This window comes from Microcaecilia unicolor, chromosome 2 (assembly GCF_901765095.1).
Source record: "Microcaecilia unicolor chromosome 2, aMicUni1.1, whole genome shotgun sequence".
Classification (NCBI taxonomy): domain Eukaryota; kingdom Metazoa; phylum Chordata; class Amphibia; order Gymnophiona; family Siphonopidae; genus Microcaecilia; species Microcaecilia unicolor.
In genome coordinates this window covers 261,151,992-261,172,985 of record NC_044032.1, presented here as the reverse complement: position 1 = coordinate 261,172,985, position 20,994 = coordinate 261,151,992, and the positions used below count along the sequence as shown (strand labels likewise).

General features: G+C 44.7%; 1 protein-coding gene across 1 annotated transcript in view; it reads right to left on the bottom strand.

Moving 5' to 3' along the window:
* The window catches only part of LOC115462404 (deoxyribonuclease-1-like), a 35,462-nt gene extending 16,690 nt beyond the window's left edge, over positions 1-18,772 (bottom strand). Inside the window, exons 1-3 of the mRNA XM_030192418.1 lie at positions 18,764-18,772; positions 16,810-16,964; positions 8,481-8,569 (exon numbers count right to left, since the gene is read on the bottom strand). Coding sequence (XP_030048278.1) covers positions 8,481-8,569; positions 16,810-16,950 — 230 coding nt within the window. The 5' untranslated portion in view covers positions 16,951-16,964; positions 18,764-18,772. The remainder of the gene's footprint in view (positions 1-8,480; positions 8,570-16,809; positions 16,965-18,763) is intronic.
* Positions 18,773-20,994: the final 2,222 nt, after the last annotated feature.

Below are 20,994 nucleotides of genomic sequence, written 5' to 3'. Positions count from 1 at the left end.
AAGGTAACGCACTTGGGTTTGTTTCTTTTGCTTTACAGGGGCTTATCCATTGCCAATGACGGAGCAGAAGGAGTTATTGCACTGGATGGCAGCACAATTCCAGAAACAGCAAGAGGACTCACGGCAAGCCCTGCACCAGCTGGTAGAAGCTACCAGGGAGCAACAATACCCTTATTAAAAGCCCTCCAGGTGCAGACACAAGCAATGGAAGATTTGGTGCTGAAAGTCGCAGCACCCAGCGCTCCAGTGATGACTCAGCTCCCTATCAGCCTTTCTCTTTGGGGAAATGGGGGAAAAGGATGACGTGGAGGACTTTATAGTAACTTTTGAAAGGATTGCCAGGGCCATGAAATGGCCATCGGAGCAGTGGGCTGTGAGGCTGGCAGGCTGTTTGACTGGTGAAGCGCTGGCTGCCTATAGGTGTCAGAGACTGATTGACCGGCTGCCCTCACAAGCCCTGTTGCTGCCCCTTCCCATCATAAGGGAACCTATGACTAGCCTAGCCATGGACATTATCGGGCCCCTCATTAGAACCCCTAGGGGATTCCTGTACATTCTGGTCATCATGGACCGAGCTATGCAGTTTCCCTGGGCTGTTCCCTTACGAAACATAAAGGCCAAGGGAATAGCCACTGAGTTAGTTATACGCTTTTGTGAGATAGGGTTCCCTAGGGAGGTCCTTACTGACCAGGGCTCTAATTTCAAGTCAGGAAGCTTAAAACAGTTATGGGAGGCCTTTGGCATCCGGCATATAACAACCACTGCCTACAATCCCCAGTCGAATGGTATGGTAGAAAGGTTCAACAAAACCCTTAAGGGTATGCTGAGGAAGGGATTGAAACAGTAGTATAAGGATTGGGATCAGCTACTTCCCTTTGCTCTATACACCTGCCGGGAAAATATTCAGGCATCGCTGGGGGTGTCCCCATTTGAGCTAGTATATGGACGGCTACCCCGGGGAATTCTGGACATTATACAGGAGCAGTGGGTGGAGAGAACAGAAGACCCCCAACCCATCAGTATATATCTCCGGGAATTAAGGGCCCGGTTACATCGCCTATCAGAGTATGCGCAGAACAATTTGGGAAGGTCCCAGGGGATTCAAAAGGGGTACTATGACCAGGGTACCAAGGCTAGGCACTTCCAGGTAGGGGAGCAGGTCCTGATAATGATCCCTTCAGACCCTCATAAGTTCCTCTCGCAATGGAAAGGGCCTTGCATAGACGGTAAAGTAGGTCCTTGGTCCTACCGGGTTAAAAATGACAAAGGAAGAGTCCAAGTTCATGTGAATGTACTACGCCCATGGATAGAGTGAAGTGGGATAGTAGCAGTTCAGGAGGAGGACCTAGGACCCCAGCTTAGTGACCTCAAGGCAGGGGGTACTCCGGGTATAGGTACTTCCCTCGAGCCCCAGCAGAGGCAGGCGGTGGAAGCACTGTTGAGGCAGTTTCAGGACGTGCTTAACCCCCTTCCCGGGAAAACACGGGTGATCACCCACTATATTTATACTGAACCAGGGCAGATCATTCGCCAAAGACCCTACCGGGTGCCTGAGGCTCAAAGACAGGAGATTATCAGGCAGGTGCAAGAAATGCTGGACCTTGGGGTCATAGAGGAGTCCCACAGTCCATGGGCTAGTCCAGTAGTACTGGTACCAAAATCTGACGGCTCCCAAAGATTTTGCATCGATTTCAGGAGGGTTAACACCATCTCTAGATTCGATGCCTACCCTATGCCCCGGGTTGATGATTTATTAGATAGATTGGGACAAGCCCTGTATCTTACTACTCTAGACCTTACAAAAGGCTATTGGCAAATTCCTTTAGCAGAAGAGGCCAAGCCTAAGACTGCCTTTATTACACCTCTAGGGCTATTCCAATTTAGGAGAATGCCATTTGGCTTGAATGGGGTGGCGGCATCCTGTCAGCGCTTAGCCGATCACATCCTGCAGGGGCATCACGAGTATGCGGCCGCCTACATGGATGATATCGTAATATTTAGCAGGGAGTGGGCGTCCCATTTGCCGCGGGTTGCAGCAGTGTTAGAATCCCTGCGGGAAGCAGGATTGACGGTGAACCCAAAAAGGTGTATGTTCGCCACCCAAGAGGTGAAATACCTAGGATATCGGGTAGGGGGAGGAATCATAAAACCCCTAACCGATAAAGTGCAGGGTATATGGGACATCACCTTGCCCTCAACAAAAAACAACTACGTAGCTTTCTGGGACTCTTGGGGTACTATAGGCGTTTCATCCCTAACTTTGTGGAGATCTCCGGACCCTTGACAGATATATTAAAAAGGACCCACCCCAATACCTTGATATGGGACACAAGGGAGGGCAGCCTTCGACACGCTACGAAGCATCTTATGTCAAGAACCCGTCTTGAGGGGGGTAGATTTTGGGAGGCCCTTCCTTTTACAAACTGATGCCTCTGAAAGGGCTAGGGGCTGTCTTGTCTCAGGAGTTTGGGCAGGAGGAACACCCAGTGCTGTTTCTGAGTAAGAAACTGACGCCCACAGAACGGCACTATGTGGTGATAGAGAAAGAGTGCCTAGCCGTTGAGTGGGCCATGGAGGCTTTAAAATATTACCTCCAGGGACAATCGTTTACGCTTATAACGGATCATGCCCCGTTAAAATGGTTGCAGCAGATGCGCAGCCAGAACAGCTGCCTTACGAGGTGGTATTTAGACCTGCAGGCTTTTTCCTTCATGGTGCAGCACCGGGCAGGGAAGCTCCATGGAAATGCAAACGCCCTGTCCCGAATTGCGGACCCTCGGGAGAGTCCTCTATGGTCTTCCGAGGGTCGCAATTTCTTGAGGGAGGGGGTGTGTGACAAGGCTACTGCCAGGGTGGCTAGGATGAAGCATTTAGACCCTGAAATACAAGTACCAGAAGCCATTGCAAGGAGGGAGGCAGCGAGTAGTCTGGAGACAAGGGAATGGATTCCCAGCTCCAGCAGAGGGAGCCAGGGGGATAGCCAGGCTGAGCCTATAATTTTGTCACCCACTAGGGGGAGGTGGAGGGAAGAAGCTCAGTTCCCCTGGATACGCAATCAATACAATATGCGGCCCTGCTGGAATAGAGAGAGGTCCATGGAGAGGGAAGAAGATGATTAGATGGATTATATGGAAGGAGAGGAATCCCAGGAGGGGGGAGAAGCCTTTATGGAGTGGGAGAGTTCCAAGGCAGGGATGGCCAGCTCCTGAGGGTTTGGAAGGGTGTTGGAGGTGAGAGAAACCTGCTTTATTGAAATCCTGGTGTCTTTGGAAACCTGCTTTATTGCAAGCCTGATGTATTTGGAAACCTGCTTTATTGAAAGCCTGATGTCTTTGGAAACCTGCTTTATTGCAAGCCTGATGTCTTTGGAAACCTGCTTTATTTACCTGCTTTATTGAAAGCCTGATGTCTTTGGAAACCTGCTTTATTGCAAGCCTGATGTATTTGGAAACCTGCTTCATTTACCTGCTTTATTGGAAGCCTGGCTTATTTGGAAGCCTGCTCTATTTCCCTGCTTTATTGGAAGCCTGATTTATTTGGAAGCCTGCTTTAGTTACCTGCTTTACTGGAAACCTGTGTGGTTGGAACCTGTTTGTTTTGGGGATAACCTATGTGCTGGTGACAGCTGTTATTGGCTTGAAAATAAAAATCGTTTAACTTAGCCACTGTCTGCAGTTGTGGTGAGATCTGGAAAACGGCTGGTGGACGGCTCCACCTGGCTGGGAAGCAGTGGACCCTTTTCACAATATATGTGGGCCTACTGACCCTGTTAACTATGCAGGCACCAGTACAGAACATTTCCAGGGACTGCATTACCTCCGAGTCTGCCCCATCTCTGCCCCCAAACCACCCCTCAACTGGCCGGTTTCAACATGGCTGGTTAGAGCCAATATTCGTCAGCACTGCCTCGTTAAGTGCTCCTGAACATCAGCAGCCAGCCAGCTCAGCAGGGTTAACCAGGCATGAGCCTCTCCTGACTGGTTTAACCCCTTTGAATTTCAGGCCCTTTATCTTTTAGCTCTTCGCGTAACCAGTGATGGCAGTAGATGGTAAGAGAGTGGCCAGCATCTCCTCATAGGTACCCCTTCCCTACTTCCCCTGATTGGCCACTATGTTAACCTGTCGTTTCTTTCTCTACAACATCAGCAAAATTCGCCCTTTCCTTTGTCTGTCTAATTAGATTGTAAGCTCTGTCGAGCAAGGACTGTCTTTTCATGTTCAAGTGTACAGCGTTGCATACATCTAGTAGCGCTATAGAAATGATAAGTAGTAGTAGTAGTTAAGGGGAGGCTTGGCTTCTAAATCTGTATTAGCTCAGGCCAGGCATATATTACCTACTACCACTACTGGGCCAAGTCCTGGCCCCAAAAGCTTCACCTGCTTAAGAACAATAAGCTAAGGGGATGTGACAGTGGCAAGGAGTAAGATAGACCACACTGCCCCCTCTGGACAACACCCAGGACAGCCATCCTGCTCACCCCACCCTAATCACACCATTGGGTAATGCCCATATATAACCCTTAACACAATATAACAATATATCTTATAATCCGCTATTGACCTTGAATTTCTTTGCGGATATACAGCGGATATACAGTATCAAATAATACTCTTACCTTCTGTTGGACACGAGCAGTACCTACATGGTTGGTATTAGGATTGCAAACTTGCTCCTGATTCACTCTGACAGCACTGATCTGATCCAGATGGGGGGAGGGGGGTTACCTCACTGCATACAGGGATTTGAACTTCTGATTTCCCACTTGCATCCCCTTGGAATAGTGATTCTCAGCCCTGTCCTGAAGGAAATCTAAGCATTTGGATTTTCAAGATTACCCTAGTGAATATGCATGAGAAACACAGCCTTAGAATAACAAGATCAAATCCCTCCATGCAGTGGGTAAACCCAGGACCTTATTAAGTGTCAGGCAAATCTGGTGCCAGTTGGCAGCTCTATCAGTATGTTCTAGCTTTTTAGAGAAGGATGTTAGAACAGCTGCTGTCTGTATTTTCAGCTAAGAATAATCCCCCTGATATTCAGCTGCTGGTGGGCAAGATTTTGACTACCCACCACTGGTGTTAAACACAGATATTCAATGCCAGGCCAATTATTGCGACCAGCATTGAATATCTGGTATTTTTTTTGGCCACTAGGGGCCTTATTCTATAAAGGTTATGCTCCTAAATTAAGAGCATAATCTATTTTGGAGCATAAATTATGCTCATAAATTTAGCAGGATAACCTTTATAGAATAAGGCCCTAAACACTTAATCAGTCAAACTGATATTTAGCAGCAGACTGGATAAGTTATAGCAGTTAAAGATAGGATTGCTATTTATGCGGTCTGATTTAACCCCTAATCTTACCTGGTCTGGCACTGAATATCTGCGCCTAACCAGATAAATCATGTGACACAATTAATTTAGTAGTAGGTACTAACTGCAAATATTCAGCAGGCGATAACTGGGTATTTCCCGCTGATTTTTTTTTTTTTTGGTTCATTTGTACCCCGCGCTTTCCCACTCATGGCAGGCTCAATGCGGCTTACATATTATATACAGGTACTTATTTGTACCTGGGGCAATGGAGGGTTAAGTGACTTGCCCAGAGAATTGAACCCAGTTCCCCAGGATCAAAGTCCGCTGCACTAACCACTAGGCTACTCCTCCATTATTCATAGTCAACCACAAAAATGCTATTTAACCGGTCAGTGGCTGTTTCTGACAGGTTAAATAGCACTGAATATTGGGGGGGGGGGGGGGGGAATGCACTTACCTGGAAAACAAAGTAGCAGTATACTTATCTTTTAAGCCCCCTCAGGCATAACTCGCTTGAGCTCAGAATTGGAAAGACAGGTAATCAGCTCCCAAATCCAAATACTGGGCTGAAGCAGATGACCGAACTCTGGAGGGAGACTCGAAGCCATTCCTGACTTCCTAACTCTCCTCACATGATAAGCCTCTGAAATCTCACAATGCACTGGGAAATTAGGTTCCAGAAAATAGGACAGGTTCAAAAGTCACATCACAGAAGCTGGGTCATCTGCTAGCTTGGCCAAGTCAATTTATCCCTCTGTGTCTCTCTCTCTTGGGGAATTTTCACACCCATTGGAACCAGCATCAGGAGAGATGTCAGCATTTTATGTAATTGTAAACCACCTTAGTTGCAGCACAAGTCAAGGTGGTTTACAATTATATAAAATCAATAAGAAAAGAACTCCACAATTTAAAATAGGATAGAGAACAATCATTCAAGGCATACATATGCGCACACACACACACAGTAGATTCCAATTGCCTTCCTCCCTGTTTTATTACTGTTCTATCTTTAATTGGTGACTAGGGTAAAAGCAGCTTTGAAAAAGTATGTTTTAAAGGCTGACCAGAATTTGTCATAGGAATTTTCTGAGTTTAAATATAAAGATCATCTGCCCAATATTTAAAACCAATTAATCGCCCAGGAACGGCTACTGGCCAGTTAAATGGCACTTAACTGGCTATCCGGCAAAATTCAGTGGGAGATCACTGGTTATCTCCCACTAAATATTGCTATAGGAGCAAAACAAGAACTATAAAGCACTATTTACAGCACTATATGTTCCTATATAACAGAGGTATATATGATTTAATCAGTGCTTGTTTTCTAGCAAAAATGGTGCCGGTACTCAGAAGCCAGACCACCCTTCAGGGGTGGGGTGATCACTGAGGGACCCACCCCTCAATAGCCAGGCCCCATGCAACCAGTCACAGAATCTATGAAAAGGCAGAATTGGTGTGTAGAGCCTGAGTTCTTTTACTATAACTTGGGGACCATGAGTCAATTTTAGCAGACAATGAAAAAGGTGCCGGTACTCAGTACCCCCAAGTACCCCCTCAAAAAAAGCCCTGGATTTAATAAATGGCAATCTCCAGCATTAACAACCTGACTTTAAAATGCAGACTCAGACTTGTTTCATCTTTCACTGCTAAAAGCCTGTTGCCTAATGAGCCTCAGCCTTGCATACAGACAAAAGAATGCTGTCAGAAATGCCAGTGTACCAGAATGACAGCACTGACTTCATGGTCAGAACAGCCAATGACTTGTAGCCGGAGAAGCACTGTGGCTGGCAAAATTGCACATTGTTTATGAAACTCTTGCTCCTTATCAAGGTGACCTCTTCAATGTGGTGCCAGTGAGACAATCTTGTGACCCTTGAAGCCACAACATCAGGGATATACAAAGTTATGTGTATGTTACCAACAAGGCCAGAATGCATGGCATTATTCAGCTGTAGCTGGTGATTTCTGTATAAAAGGGGCTCTTATCTGAGGCAAAGAAGGCTGTGTTGACATTCCATTTGAAGCTCAGCCCTGCATTGCATCTGACTGACCATCTGAGGAACACTCTGCCATCTGCTGGACGTCTACATCAGGTTGTATAGATGTCATGTATAGACATTTTATAGATGCTGTGGGTTTAGAGTAGCAACGGAGTGAGAAGTCCATCTAGGGTACTCTGAGCTGTTTATGTGATAAGACTTTCATTGTCTTTATTTTTGCCTTCTTTTCTTATTATTTTTGCTGCTATTGTAAATAAATAAGTACTCTGGTTTTTTTTAATACCCTTGATGTGGCGTTAGTTCTGTTTATTATTTGGGCATAAGGAGCTTGGATCTAGAGATAAGAGGGAACATTTGCTTCTGATACTATTTTGTCTAATGCCAGAACATGGTAGAGTTCCGTTCCTTTGTAATCTATACTAAGTGTCAGGTTCCCCAATAACACCCCAAAAGGTTGTTAACTGTGAACACCCTATCCGCGAATATTCAGCACATTTCCGGCTTAGTTTGGCAGCCAAATTGGGCCACAGAAATAGCAGGCCTGCCTTTGGCCAGTTTAAAATTAACCGGCCAGTGTTGAATATTGACTTGGTCAGTTAAGTTGAAACTGGCCAAAAATACACTGGATATTCAATGCCGGTCACTGGAAACAGCCCAGCACCGAATATCTGGGCTCAGCGCCAACTTTGGGAGGCAACCTGGCTAACTCCTGTGTTCTGACTATCAGGCTCAATCTATTCTATTGCTGACTTCAATAAAGAGAAATTAAAAAAAAAAAGAAAATGCTATTTCTGGTAGATTCCTAGCTAGCCCATGCAGGGTCTGGGAGAACAAGTTTATGGTTGATCAGAGACCAAAGATAGGGACATATGGGATGGTGAACGAGGCTGGGCAATTGAGTATATTGTTATAGAGGGCTTTGTGGGTTAATATCAATATCTTACATTTGATCCTATAATCAAACCGGCAGCCAATGTAGCTGCTTAAACAAAGGAGTAATATCGTTCCTACGTGATGCCCAGCATAAGACACATGCAGCAGTGTTTTATAGCATTTGTAATCATTTAAGATTGGCTCTTGAGATACCTACATATACGACATTACAATAGTCAAGTCTGGAATTTACAGATACAAGAACTAGTGTACGTAGGAAATTCTTACCTGTTCAGCTCCCTGACCAGACTGATAATTGCAGTGTCATCAGAACTCATCACTTCCTGCACACTGATGAGCTCATATCGCCTCAGAATCTGCAAAGAAAATGGAGGCAGCTCAAAAGAAGGATTCACCAACCCCACATCACCAGATACTGCTTTGTACAGAGTTGCCAACTTAGCTCTCCCTTGCCAATCTCAACAGGCTGATCTAGGTCTGGTTTATACCCAATGCAATTGGGCAGAACCAGAACTGAATCATAATGTTATGGCTGACCTGAGTAAGGAGGCAACCCTCCTAAGTCAGTCTTTCCTTCATTGTATCAATGAACCTAATATATTATTATTATTACCAGACTTGAATCTACAAGGTAGCGATTTAGATCAGGCTGCGATGATCGAATCAATCTAGCAGCTGGATTTGTCTGGCAGGCTGCAAGTTTTGTAATAATTTAGAAAAGCAAGTGGAGATGCAGGTGATCACATAGCTGGGTCTGTCTGGCAGGCTCTACAGGAAACACAGGAGCCAGGTGTTTGGGCAATAGCCATGCTCGATCATGACAGAGCTTTCTAGTTCAGGCATGGGAAAGGTGGATACTGAAGGGAACTACAAGAGGATGTGAAGGGCAAGTCTATAACTGGGTGCCATTTGAACACATAAATGTACAGAATACCAGCATTTTGTGGGTAATTGTTACACTCGCATGCTTAAGTGTCAGCAAAGCAACTAGTGCTATTTTGTAAGAGTGCGCATGAGTGGCATAAAGGGACATGAGCAGGGCTTCCACTTATGCACACAGTCAGTTACCTACACACCTGCCGCATTTAAGTGCCCGCAGCTTCGCTAGACCTATGTCTGGTGTAATTGTGGTCACTTACATTTTAGGCGTGCTAATACCAGGTTACACTAGTATTCTATAACAGAATCTGGACACCCAGATGCCATTATGGAATAAGCTCTCACTGGGTGCACCAAAAAGGAGGTTTACTGTTTACTCATCTACCCAAGACAGTGAAGTACAAAGGAGAGAGGTAGAAAGGATTAAGCTGGATAGGGAGAAATACCCTGCAGGTGGTCAGATTCTGTGTCTGGCAGCGGGGACGTATCCAGTGATGTGCTGGCGCCCCCCCCCCCCCCCCCCCCAGCTACTTTAACAACTGGCTTCCAAAATTTGGGCTTGGGTCCCCTCCTGACCTCCCTTTTACTTTGCTGGCGGGGATGTATATAGACTGCCGCTGCTCCTCGCTGATTGTGCATCATGTGCGAGAAGCCCCGTCATGCTGCTCAGAGCCAGAAACAAGCAGCAGGGAGCAGCAGCAGTCTATATATTTGGCTGGCGGGGCTGGGCATCCCTGTCAGCAAAAGTATGCCTAGCGCACCTGCTTGGGGGGGAGGGGAGGAATACGTTGCTCCCAAATTGCAGGGCTGGCTACGTATGGAGAGAAAGTCCATTGTTAAAAATTTACCAGCACACCACTGGATGTATCTTTAGCAATGTAGACAAAATAACTGAATAGTTTAATAGATTAATAGTTTTAATATACTTGATTTACCACACTTCTAAAAAATTAGTCAGAGTGGTTTACAATCCTATATAATAAAAAGCACCTCCAACATTCTGAAGCTGACTCCATAAAAGTGAAGCTTTGAAGGGTTTGTGCTCCTGCTGTATCCATCTCCTGAATTGACGTGATGTACTTCCGGGTTCGTCACAAACTGCAGTGACCAATCACTGGAAGGGAACACTGCAGAGTTGCCAGGCAATGGAACGCAACATCACACGCATGAGGGCGGCAGCGTCCCTCCCTTCCTCCCTTCAAGTTCCAGGCCCCCTCCCTTCAAATTTTAAAAGTTATGTTCACTTACCAAATCGGGGTTACGGCACCCGGCAGCAGCGGTAAAAGGGGTGTAGGCTCGGCCCTTCTCTCTCTCTCTCAGCTCTGGTCCTGCCCTTGTGGAAACAGGAAATGAGGGCGGGACCAGAGCTGAGAGAGAGAGAAGGGCCGAGCATGCACGCCTTTTACTGCTGCTGACGGCCGCCATAACCCTGACTTGGTAAGTGAAGATGACTTCTAAAATTCGGAGGGAGGGGTGCTGGAACTGGAAGGGAGGGAGGGAGGAAGGGAGGGGCAACAACCCTGGAACTGGGAGGGAGGGGGGGACCCTGAAACTCGGAGAGAGGGAGGGGAACCCTGAAACTCGGAGGGAGGGGGGACCCTGAAACTCGGAGGGAGGGAGGATCCTGAAACTTGGTCCCCTGGAACTCGGAGGGAGGGGATGACCCTGGAACTCACAGGGAGGGAGGGAGAGGGGACGACGACCCTGGAACTCAGAGGGAGGGGACGACCCTGGAACTCGGAAGCAGGGAAGGAGAGAGGGGACGACGACCCTGGAACTCGGAGGGAGGGAGGGGGTCCATGGCACACACTCTCATTCTCACACTCTCTCACAGACACACTCACACCCAGTCTCACTCTCTCTCTGTCACACACACACGGCACATTCACTCTCTTTCTCTCACACAATCACTCTCACACACACGCTCTCTAACATGCACACTCCAAGGAAAACCTTGCTAGCGCCCGTTTCATTTGTGTCAGAAACGGGCCTTTTTTACTAGTTTAAAATAAAATACAAGTCAGAAAAGAATGCCAATCTAAAAATAGGATGGAACTCACTCACCACTTACATAGACTGCATGGGGTGATTGGTCATTTTCTGTCATCATCTATTGTCTTGTCCATAGAGGCAATGTGAGTATACAGAAAATAGAGTGGGAAGGGCAGGGAACGCAGGATTAGTGGTACAATCAGGGCCAGCTCAACCTGTCCCTGATTACCTGGGGCCACCTCACAAGATGTAAGTGAAGAGGTGTCACTACAGGAAGTTTATTTCATCAGCTGGCTGCAGGTCATCAGGGCAGACTGCCACAGTTCTGGTGTTACTCCCATTTCATCCCTGGAATTATTTATCTGCTTTGCTTAGACAAAACAGATGTACAAGTCCAGACACACAATGGAATGACAGTGGAACTGGATAAACCCAACCTGGAAAGACAGCTCATTGTTTTAGGGTGCTTGCAAGAGACACCATGTGTGTCTCACTACATCAGAAAGTGGGAAGTGGGGAATCCCCCCATCTTGACATGACAGACAGTGCAGCACTCTCTGGACAGTGGCTGTATGATGAAAAAAGCTGTCTTGCAGTCACCAGCGATCACATCCGCAGGCTGAGTTAATAGAACTGCTAGAGGGCAGTAGGGTAGTACTACTTGGCCAGACTGAGTGAAACTAAGGCATCAGGCACTAACTTTATTGGAATTCACGAAGAATTGTTCTCTCTCAGATTGCCCAAGGTTTTTACCCCTTTCCTCACCGTGAAGCATTTCATGTGAACGCCACTAATGTAAGTATATTTGAGGCATCCAGGTTTAAATTTTATGAATCTCAGTGTGCCATATTATGACCAATAGATATTCTGGGCCTAGATTATCAAAGACTTTATCGGACACTTGGCTCGGAATAGATGAACAAATCAATAGTCCTTTGAAGACAAACGGGGTAATGAGGACACCTAGTGGCCAAGAAGAGAAATGAATGCATGTACCTTGTGCTGTTAACTCTCTCCAAACATCTTCACATGTTGCCAGGGATAGTATATAATCCAGAGATGTCAAATTACCCAGTTCCAGGCTGGATACTTCTTGGCCAGTCCTGGTTTTGAATTATATCACAAAGCAGTGTGGGATTTGCAGTGCCTGATCCTGCCCACTAAAATCAGTGCTGCAAGTTCCATAATTCAACGGGATTTGGTGGTCAGAAATCCAGGATTGTCCCAAAATCTCCAGCCTGGAGCTGGTTAACTTGACATCTCTATATAATCAGTGGTGTAAATCCTGCCCAACACAGGGACGCCCAGCCACTTTTTTATATAAAATATTCATAGCCCACCCATCCGCGGTTCTTCTAAGTGAATAATAGTAAAAAATCTTCTTCTGAGATGGTTGACATTTGTTTATTTATTTATTTATTTATTTATTTATTTATTTACTTGGACCTATTTACCACCTTTTTGAAGAAATTCACCCCTGAAGGTGTACACCAAGCATAATCTGGCATAGGTAATAAAAAATTACAACAGTAAAATAACAGTACATATTGTATTAAGGGCAATTCTATCATCTGGCACCCACATTTATTTTTGGATTTGGATTTAGTTCATATCTTTCATGTGCCCTTTAGTATCAAAATAACAGCAGATAAAGACTAGTATGATTCATCCAGTCTGGTCAAGGTGACCAGAATTGTACTTGCCCCTCTGTGCAGGTTACACCCCTCTGTGCCTTTGTTTAGGGTTGTAGTTGCCCCTCCGTGCAGATTACACCTCTCTATGCCTTTGTTCAGGGTTGTACTTGCCCTTCTGGGCAAATTACACCCCTCTAGCTTTTGTTTAGGGTTCTACTTGCCCTTCCGGGCAAGTTACACCCCTCTATGCTTTTGTTTAGGGTTCTACTTGCCCTTCCAGGCAAGTTACACCTCTCTATGCCTTTGTTTAGGGTTCTACTTGCCCTTCCAGGCAAATTACACCCCTCTATGCCTTTGTTTAGGGTTCTACTTGCCCTTCCAGGCAAATTACACCCCTCTATGCTTTTGTTTAGGGTTCTACTTGCCCTTCCGGGCAAGTTACACCTCTCTATGCCTTTGTTTAGGGTTCTACTTGCCCTTCCAGGCAAGTTACACCTCTCTATGCCTTTGTTTAGGGTTCTACTTGCCCTTCCAGGCAAGTTACACCTCTCTATGCCTTTGTTTAGGGTTCTACTTGCCCTTCCAGGCAAATTACACCCCTCTATGCCTTTGTTTAGGGTTCTACTTGCCCTTCCAGGCAAATTACACCCCTCTATGCTTTTGTTTAGGGTTCTACTTGCCCTTCCGGGCAAGTTACACCTCTCTATGCCTTTGTTTAGGGTTCTACTTGCCCTTCCAGGCAAGTTACACCTCTCTATGCCTTTGTTTAGGGTTCTACTTGCCCTTCCAGGCAAATTACACCCCTCTATGCCTTTGTTTAGGGTTCTACTTGCCCTTCCAGGCAAATTACACCCCTCTATGCTTTTGTTTAGGGTTCTACTTGCCCTTCCAGGCAAATTACACCCCTCTATGCTTTTGTTTAGGGTTCTACTTGCCCTTCCAGGCAAATTACACCCCTCTATGCTTTTGTTTAGGGTTCTACTTGCCCTTCCAGGCAAGTTACACCTCTCTATGCCTTTGTTTAGGGTTCTACTTGCCCTTCCAGGCAAATTACACCCCTCTATGCCTTTGTTTAGGGTTCTACTTGCCCTTCCGGGCAAGTTACACCTCTCTATGCTTTTGTTTAGGGTTCTACTTGCCCTTCCAGGCAAATTACACCCCTCTATGCCTTTGTTTAGGGTTCTACTTGCCCTTCCAGGCAAATTACACCCCTCTATGCTTTTGTTTAGGGTTCTACTTGCCCTTCCAGGCAAATTACACCCCTCTATGCTTTTGTTTAGGGTTCTACTTGCCCTTCCAGGCAAATTACACCCCTCTATGCTTTTGTTTAGGGTTCTACTTGCCCTTCCAGGCAAATTACACCCCTCTATGCCTTTGTTTAGGGTTCTACTTGCCCTTCCAGGCAAATTACACCCCTCTATGCTTTTGTTTAGGGTTCTACTTGCCCTTCCAGGCAAATTACACCCCTCTATGCCTTTGTTTAGGGTTCTACTTGCCCTTCCAGGCAAATTACACCCCTCTATGCTTTTGTTTAGGGTTCTACTTGCCCTTCCAGGCAAATTACACCTCTCTATGCCTTTGTTTAGGGTTCTACTTGCCCTTCCAGGCAAATTACACCCCTCTATGCTTTTGTTTAGGGTTCTACTTGCCCTTCCAGGCAAATTACACCCCTCTATGCTTTTGTTTAGGGTTCTACTTGCCCTTCCAGGCAAGTTACACCTCTCTATGCCTTTGTTTAGGGTTCTACTTGCCCTTCCAGGCAAATTACACCCCTCTATGCCTTTGTTTAGGGTTCTACTTGCCCTTCTGGGCAAGTTACACCTCTCTATGCTTTTGTTTAGGGTTCTACTTGCCCTTCCAGGCAAATTACACCCCTCTATGCCTTTGTTTAGGGTTCTACTTGCCCTTCCAGGCAAATTACACCCCTCTATGCTTTTGTTTAGGGTTCTACTTGCCCTTCCAGGCAAATTACACCCCTCTATGCTTTTGTTTAGGGTTCTACTTGCCCTTCCAGGCAAATTACACCCCTCTATGCTTTTGTTTAGGGTTCTACTTGCCCTTCCAGGCAAATTACACCCCTCTATGCCTTTGTTTAGGGTTCTACTTGCCCTTCCAGGCAAATTACACCCCTCTATGCTTTTGTTTAGGGTTCTACTTGCCCTTCCAGGCAAATTACACCCCTCTATGCCTTTGTTTAGGGTTCTACTTGCCCTTCCAGGCAAATTACACCCCTCTATGCTTTTGTTTAGGGTTCTACTTGCCCTTCCAGGCAAATTACACCCCTCTATGCCTTTGTTTAGGGTTCTACTTGCCCTTCCAGGCAAGTTACACCTCTCTATGCCTTTGTTTAGGGTTCTACTTGCCCTTCCAGGCAAATTACACCCCTCTATGCTTTTGTTTAGGGTTCTACTTGCCCTTCCAGGCAAATTACACCCCTCTATGCTTTTGTTTAGGGTTCTACTTGCCCTTCCAGGCAAATTACACCCCTCTATGCTTTTGTTTAGGGTTCTACTTGCCCTTCCAGGCAAATTACACCCCTCTATGCCTTTGTTTAGGGTTCTACTTGCCCTTCCAGGCAAATTACACCCCTCTATGCTTTTGTTTAGGGTTCTACTTGCCCTTCCAGGCAAATTACACCTCTCTATGCCTTTGTTTAGGGTTCTACTTGCCCTTCCAGGCAAATTACACCCCTCTATGCTTTTGTTTAGGGTTCTACTTGCCCTTCCAGGCAAATTACACCCCTCTATGCTTTTGTTTAGGGTTCTACTTGCCCTTCCAGGCAAATTACACCCCTCTATGCCTTTGTTTAGGGTTCTACTTGCCCTTCCAGGCAAGTTACACCTCTCTATGCCTTTGTTTAGGGTTCTACTTGCCCTTCCAGGCAAATTACACCCCTCTATGCCTTTGTTTAGGGTTCTACTTGCCCTTCCAGGCAAATTACACCCCTCTATGCTTTTGTTTAGGGTTCTACTTGCCCTTCCAGGCAAATTACACCCCTCTATGCTTTTGTTTAGGGTTCTACTTGCTCCTCTATGTAGATTACACTGCTCTATGCCTTTGTTTAGAGTTGTATGTTTGTTTCTTGGTTGCATGGTTCCTTTCCCATCTTAAATGGAGTTCTTTTCCTGTTAAAAATATTTTTTTAATTAGCCTATTTTGTAAACCACTTTGATCTACATTTTAGAAAGTGGTACATCAAATGTATCAATAAACATAAACATATATAGGGATTCTCTGTGTTTAGCTCACACGTTTTTTGAATTGCGTCATTAGTTTTTGTCCCCACCTCCTTCCCCGGAAGGACGTTCCATGCATCCATCCAAGAAAGCGCTAGCAGAACAGATAAGCGTTATAACACTTTGCCTAACTTACAAAGTGAACATACATGTATGGACCATGCGTCGGATATGAGCAGGGCTGTCACATGCGTAAGTTACCAAGGTCCCTGACGGATTTATGTAACCGCCCTTATGCCAGCTCCATGCCTGGTGTAACTGCAGGTGGGTAAATGTTAGGCACATTGAAACTATTTTAGACAAGCATTTTATAACAGAACCTGGGCACTCACATTTCCATATAGAATAAACTCTTATCGCGTATCCTTGGGGAACCGAAATGGAGGCACTCGGTTCTAGAATTACCCTTATTATACGTGGTATATTACTTACAATACACATTAAAACATCTTAATAGACAACAAAATGGCAAACCAAGGTGGGACAGACAGCAGGAGTTTACGCAGATGGTAAAGGGGACTAAATCAAGGAAAAATTGCTTGTGCAGTCAGAAAACATGCATGAAAATGATCTTATCTAGAGCAAGAGTGGATAGTGACAGAAATTCTACCACCTCCCCTGGCTAACTCATTTCAGTATTTGACTACTCTAACAAGAAGTTCTGCTTATCATCTACAACTACCTTTATTCTCCATTACTTCTAGTCTGACTCTCAAACTCAAAGAGCGATTCTTTCTCACTCTCTGATAGCAGCAAATGAGCCTCTTCCTGCCACTCCCAAGAATGTGTCTGATTGCTAAAATAATGCAAGTGTTCTCACTACCCTTCTCCTTCACCCAAGGCTTGCACTCTTACCTGGATGAGTATATCTCGCACATCCACATCTGTGACCTTGGAGTTACTGAACCTCTGGATGTTGAAGGATGCAATCTTGAAGGCAGAGCTTGCCTGGAGAAGGCAGCCAATCAGAACCAGCAAGAAGGAGATGGTGGTCATGGTGGCTTCTTTGGCTGGCAATAGAAGAGAAAGGAGTGACTGGGGATGGGGAGTGTGTGTCCCCTGGATGCTGATTTGTTCTGAGGGGCTTTGCAGCCCCTGTGTCCTCTTCCTTTTGCAGGACTATACAGAAAGAAATCGGTCTGAGTAGGTCTACATGGTGACATTTGAGTATCCTATGTCAAAGGGTTGAACCTCCTTGCAACAATGCAGGTAGTGTGTAGCACAGTCCTGTCTTTCCGCAGGGCACCTGCTCTTTCTGCTGAAGGCCAGTGATATGATCAGGTGATGCATGAGTATACTGTAATAGTTTCCAAAAAACGAAGCAGCCAGGCTCATGCCACTAGATTTCTGTTGCTGGTTCAGCTCAGGGAGAGCTTCTACTTTAATTCAGTACTAGAAAAGGAATCTCCTAGTAACTCAGCTCTGGGGCAGCAGCTTCTCTGATTGATATTGCCACATACATAATTCCATAAAATTACATCAACATACAGACAGATAACACAGCAACGAATAATGCAACATGCATTAGACAAAAAAAGAATCTCTATAAGCCACCCTCCATCATCATCACAGATGCCTGATATCATCTACCACTCCCTCCCATAGAAGCATTTGACTCTATGAAATAGCCTGCAAAAAAAATAAAGAGTTTTTAAATATCTTTATAAACTGCTGCAAAGTGGAACAAGACTGAAGGTGCCCTTGAAGATTCTTCAACATTGGCATCACATGCTCAAATTTTGAAGCTCCCATGATTCAACCACACTGCAGCATTTTGAATTACTTGCAGCGCCCTACACTGTATCTTTGGCAACCCCAAATACAGAGCCCTGCAGTAATTCAATTTTGAGAAAATCAGCAACTGCACAACTACCCGAAAATTATAGGCACTCAACATTGGTTTTAATTTCTGCAGGCTATAAGATGCAGAACACAATATCCCCTGGATTCTATATAAGGCGGCTAGAATTTTGCGTGTAAATCGGCATGTGTAGCCATTTGTGCGCGGAACTTAATTGGTTATCAAGTCAATCAACTTCGATAATTGACTGCTAACAAGCAATTATTGGTACTAATTGGCACTAATTAGGATTTATGCACAAAGCTCACTAAACGTATTCTATAAAGCAATGCAAGTAAATTGGACCATGCAGATCTCAAAAGGAGGTGTGGAGGTGGGAAGGGCATGGGCAGGTCATGGGTGTTCCTAAAATTTACGCACAGTGTTATAGAATATGCTCGATCTGCACCTAAATTAGTTGTGCGCTTTTACACCAGGTTTTAGTTGGCGTAAATGGCCGTGACTATATTTAGTTGCAGGAACGGGCAGTACGCGTATTCTATAAAGCGCGCCTAACTTTAGATGAGGTTTGGCTAAGTGCATTTTTTTCGGCGCCAATTTTTTAAGCACCATATATAGAATTCCCCCTTATCTGATTAACCTGCTCCTTGACCAATAGGTTACAAACTAAAATCATCCCCAGAATCTTCATACAGTTCCCCACAAGAACAGCACCCTCATCTAACGCACTGTTCTCAAAAGGCAATAAAATCATTGGACACCCAATCACCGCCACTGTCTTTTGCTACATTTAATAATAGCCCTTTCCCCCTCATCCAACCACTAACTTCTGCCATACAATTCGCTATTACTAGAACATAACATCTTGAGTAGAGAGAGATGTGGTAGCCATGTTAGTCCACTTTTAAAGGTAATCAGTAGAAATGAAACATGGAAAATAAAATAAAATGATACCTATCATCTTATTTTCTTTTTCATGTTTTATTTTGTTTTATTTCAATTGATTACCTTTAAAAGTGGACTAACACGGCTACCACATCTCTCTACTCAAAATAGAAGATACCGCATACAGCCGCATGAAAAAGCAAATGAAGAAACTTATGGAAAAAGAAACAAAAGTGAACAGTCATCTTTACTTTCTGACAATCTGCAAGAAGAATGACATCATTCCTAAAGAACTGAGGAGGATCAAAAATCCTTTGGCTAAGACTTACAATTCTGAGTATGCAGAGAAACTCTTCAAACACACTAGTCAGAAATAAAGAAATGAACTTATACATCAACTCTACAAGAAGAAGAAACTGATAAAAACCCAAAGGGATGAAATCATAAGGAACATGGAGGAACTACGTCCACACCATATGAGCCAACTTAAGGAGGACCTGCAGAACATCCAAGGAGAAAAACAATACATTGCTATCCGCAAAAAAAAAAAAAATAAATAAAGCTGTCTTCTCTCCTGCACAATCACAGGGAGAAAAACATCTTATCTCAGAGCAGAAACAGCACTGAAGAACTAACATTCCCAGACAACATGGATACACTTTCCAATCCATCTGAGGTATGTGAAAATCGGAGCCCAAACAAACCAAGAGATCAGGGAAGCCTGCAGAGGCCCTGCAGACAAACTACTGATCACACTGTTGGAGATACAGATCAAATGGGGATGGTAAACCTCTCAAACTATCAATTATCACAGCATGAAGTCTCTGTACTTTCCAAAGGACTTTCATTTTGCCCATCCAGCAAGCTGGATGAAATTCAATTATACTCAGACCTGGAAGAATTTTTTAGAAAACTGTGCCTGAAGGAACATTTCCACAACAAAGGAATCCCCAACAGACTGGAATACAGTTTTAAACAAAAGAACACATATTTCACCCCACAGGATGGACAAAACAACAAGCCGGACAACTACATAGAAAGTTTCAGACATAGGGTAAAATCACAACTTTCCAGCAAACAAAAGAAAATTCTGTACATTCTTACTCCACCAGAAAGAGCGGCCATAAGAACACTACAAAATATCCAACGCATTATCATCAAACCTGCAGACAAAGGAGGCTCAGTGGTGATTATGGACACACAAAAATACATTGAAGAAGGACACAGACAGCTCTCAGACAATACATAATACAGGAAACTAACTGAGGATCCCACACAGGGTTATACAAAACAGCTGAAAGACCTTATCAGAACATTTCCTAAACAAGTACAGCCACATCTGAAGAAACTCATACCAAACCAGCCTTCTGTGGGCACATTCTACAAGCTACCTAAAATCCACAAACCTGGAAACCCTGGCAGACCAATCATATCGGGTATTGGCACACTCACGGAGAAAATATCTGGACTTATAGAGGAGATTCTGAAACCTCTCGTGCACAAGACAAACAGCTTCATACAAGACACTACATTCTGAATAAATTGAAAAATATCAAGCAATTACCACCGGGTACCCTTCTGGTCACGATGGATGTAGAATCACTACACAGCAACATTCCCCATGCAGATGGCATAGATGCATGTGAGAAGCTCCTAAAAACATTTACACTGGACCATCAATACTCACCAGAAACCATTACAAAATTAATCAAATGTATTCTAACTCATAACTATTTCTGCTTTAACAATGATATCTATCTACACATCATGGGCACTGCGATGGGCACCAGGACAGCACCCAATATGCCAACCTCTTTATGGCTGAGCTGGAAGAGACATTTCTGAATACATACCAGATCAAACCCCTAAAATACTACTGGTACATCAATGACATTTTTATGATTTGGACTGAGGGGGAAGAAACTCTGAAACAATTTTACAGTTCCTTCAATACATACCATCCTACAATCAGATTCAAAGTTAACTACTCCCCAGAAAAAGTCAATTTTGGGGACACCACAGTCTCAATCAGCGATGGCTATATACAAACATCCATATACAAGAAACCCACAGACAAATGCAGCTACCTCCACAACTCCAGCTTCCACCCTTCACATACAAAAAGATCCATTATTTACAGTCAAGCCACAAGGTACCACCGTATCTGCACTGACCCAGGGGACAGAGACAGACACCTCGGAATCCTGACTGCATCCTTCAAACAGAAAGGTTACAACCCCAAATTAATCTCCAAGAATATTGCCTCCTCCCTCAAAACACCCAAGGAAAATCTGCTACAGTACAAGGAAAAGAAAGCCACAGACAGAATCCCCCTTATAGTGACATACAACCCA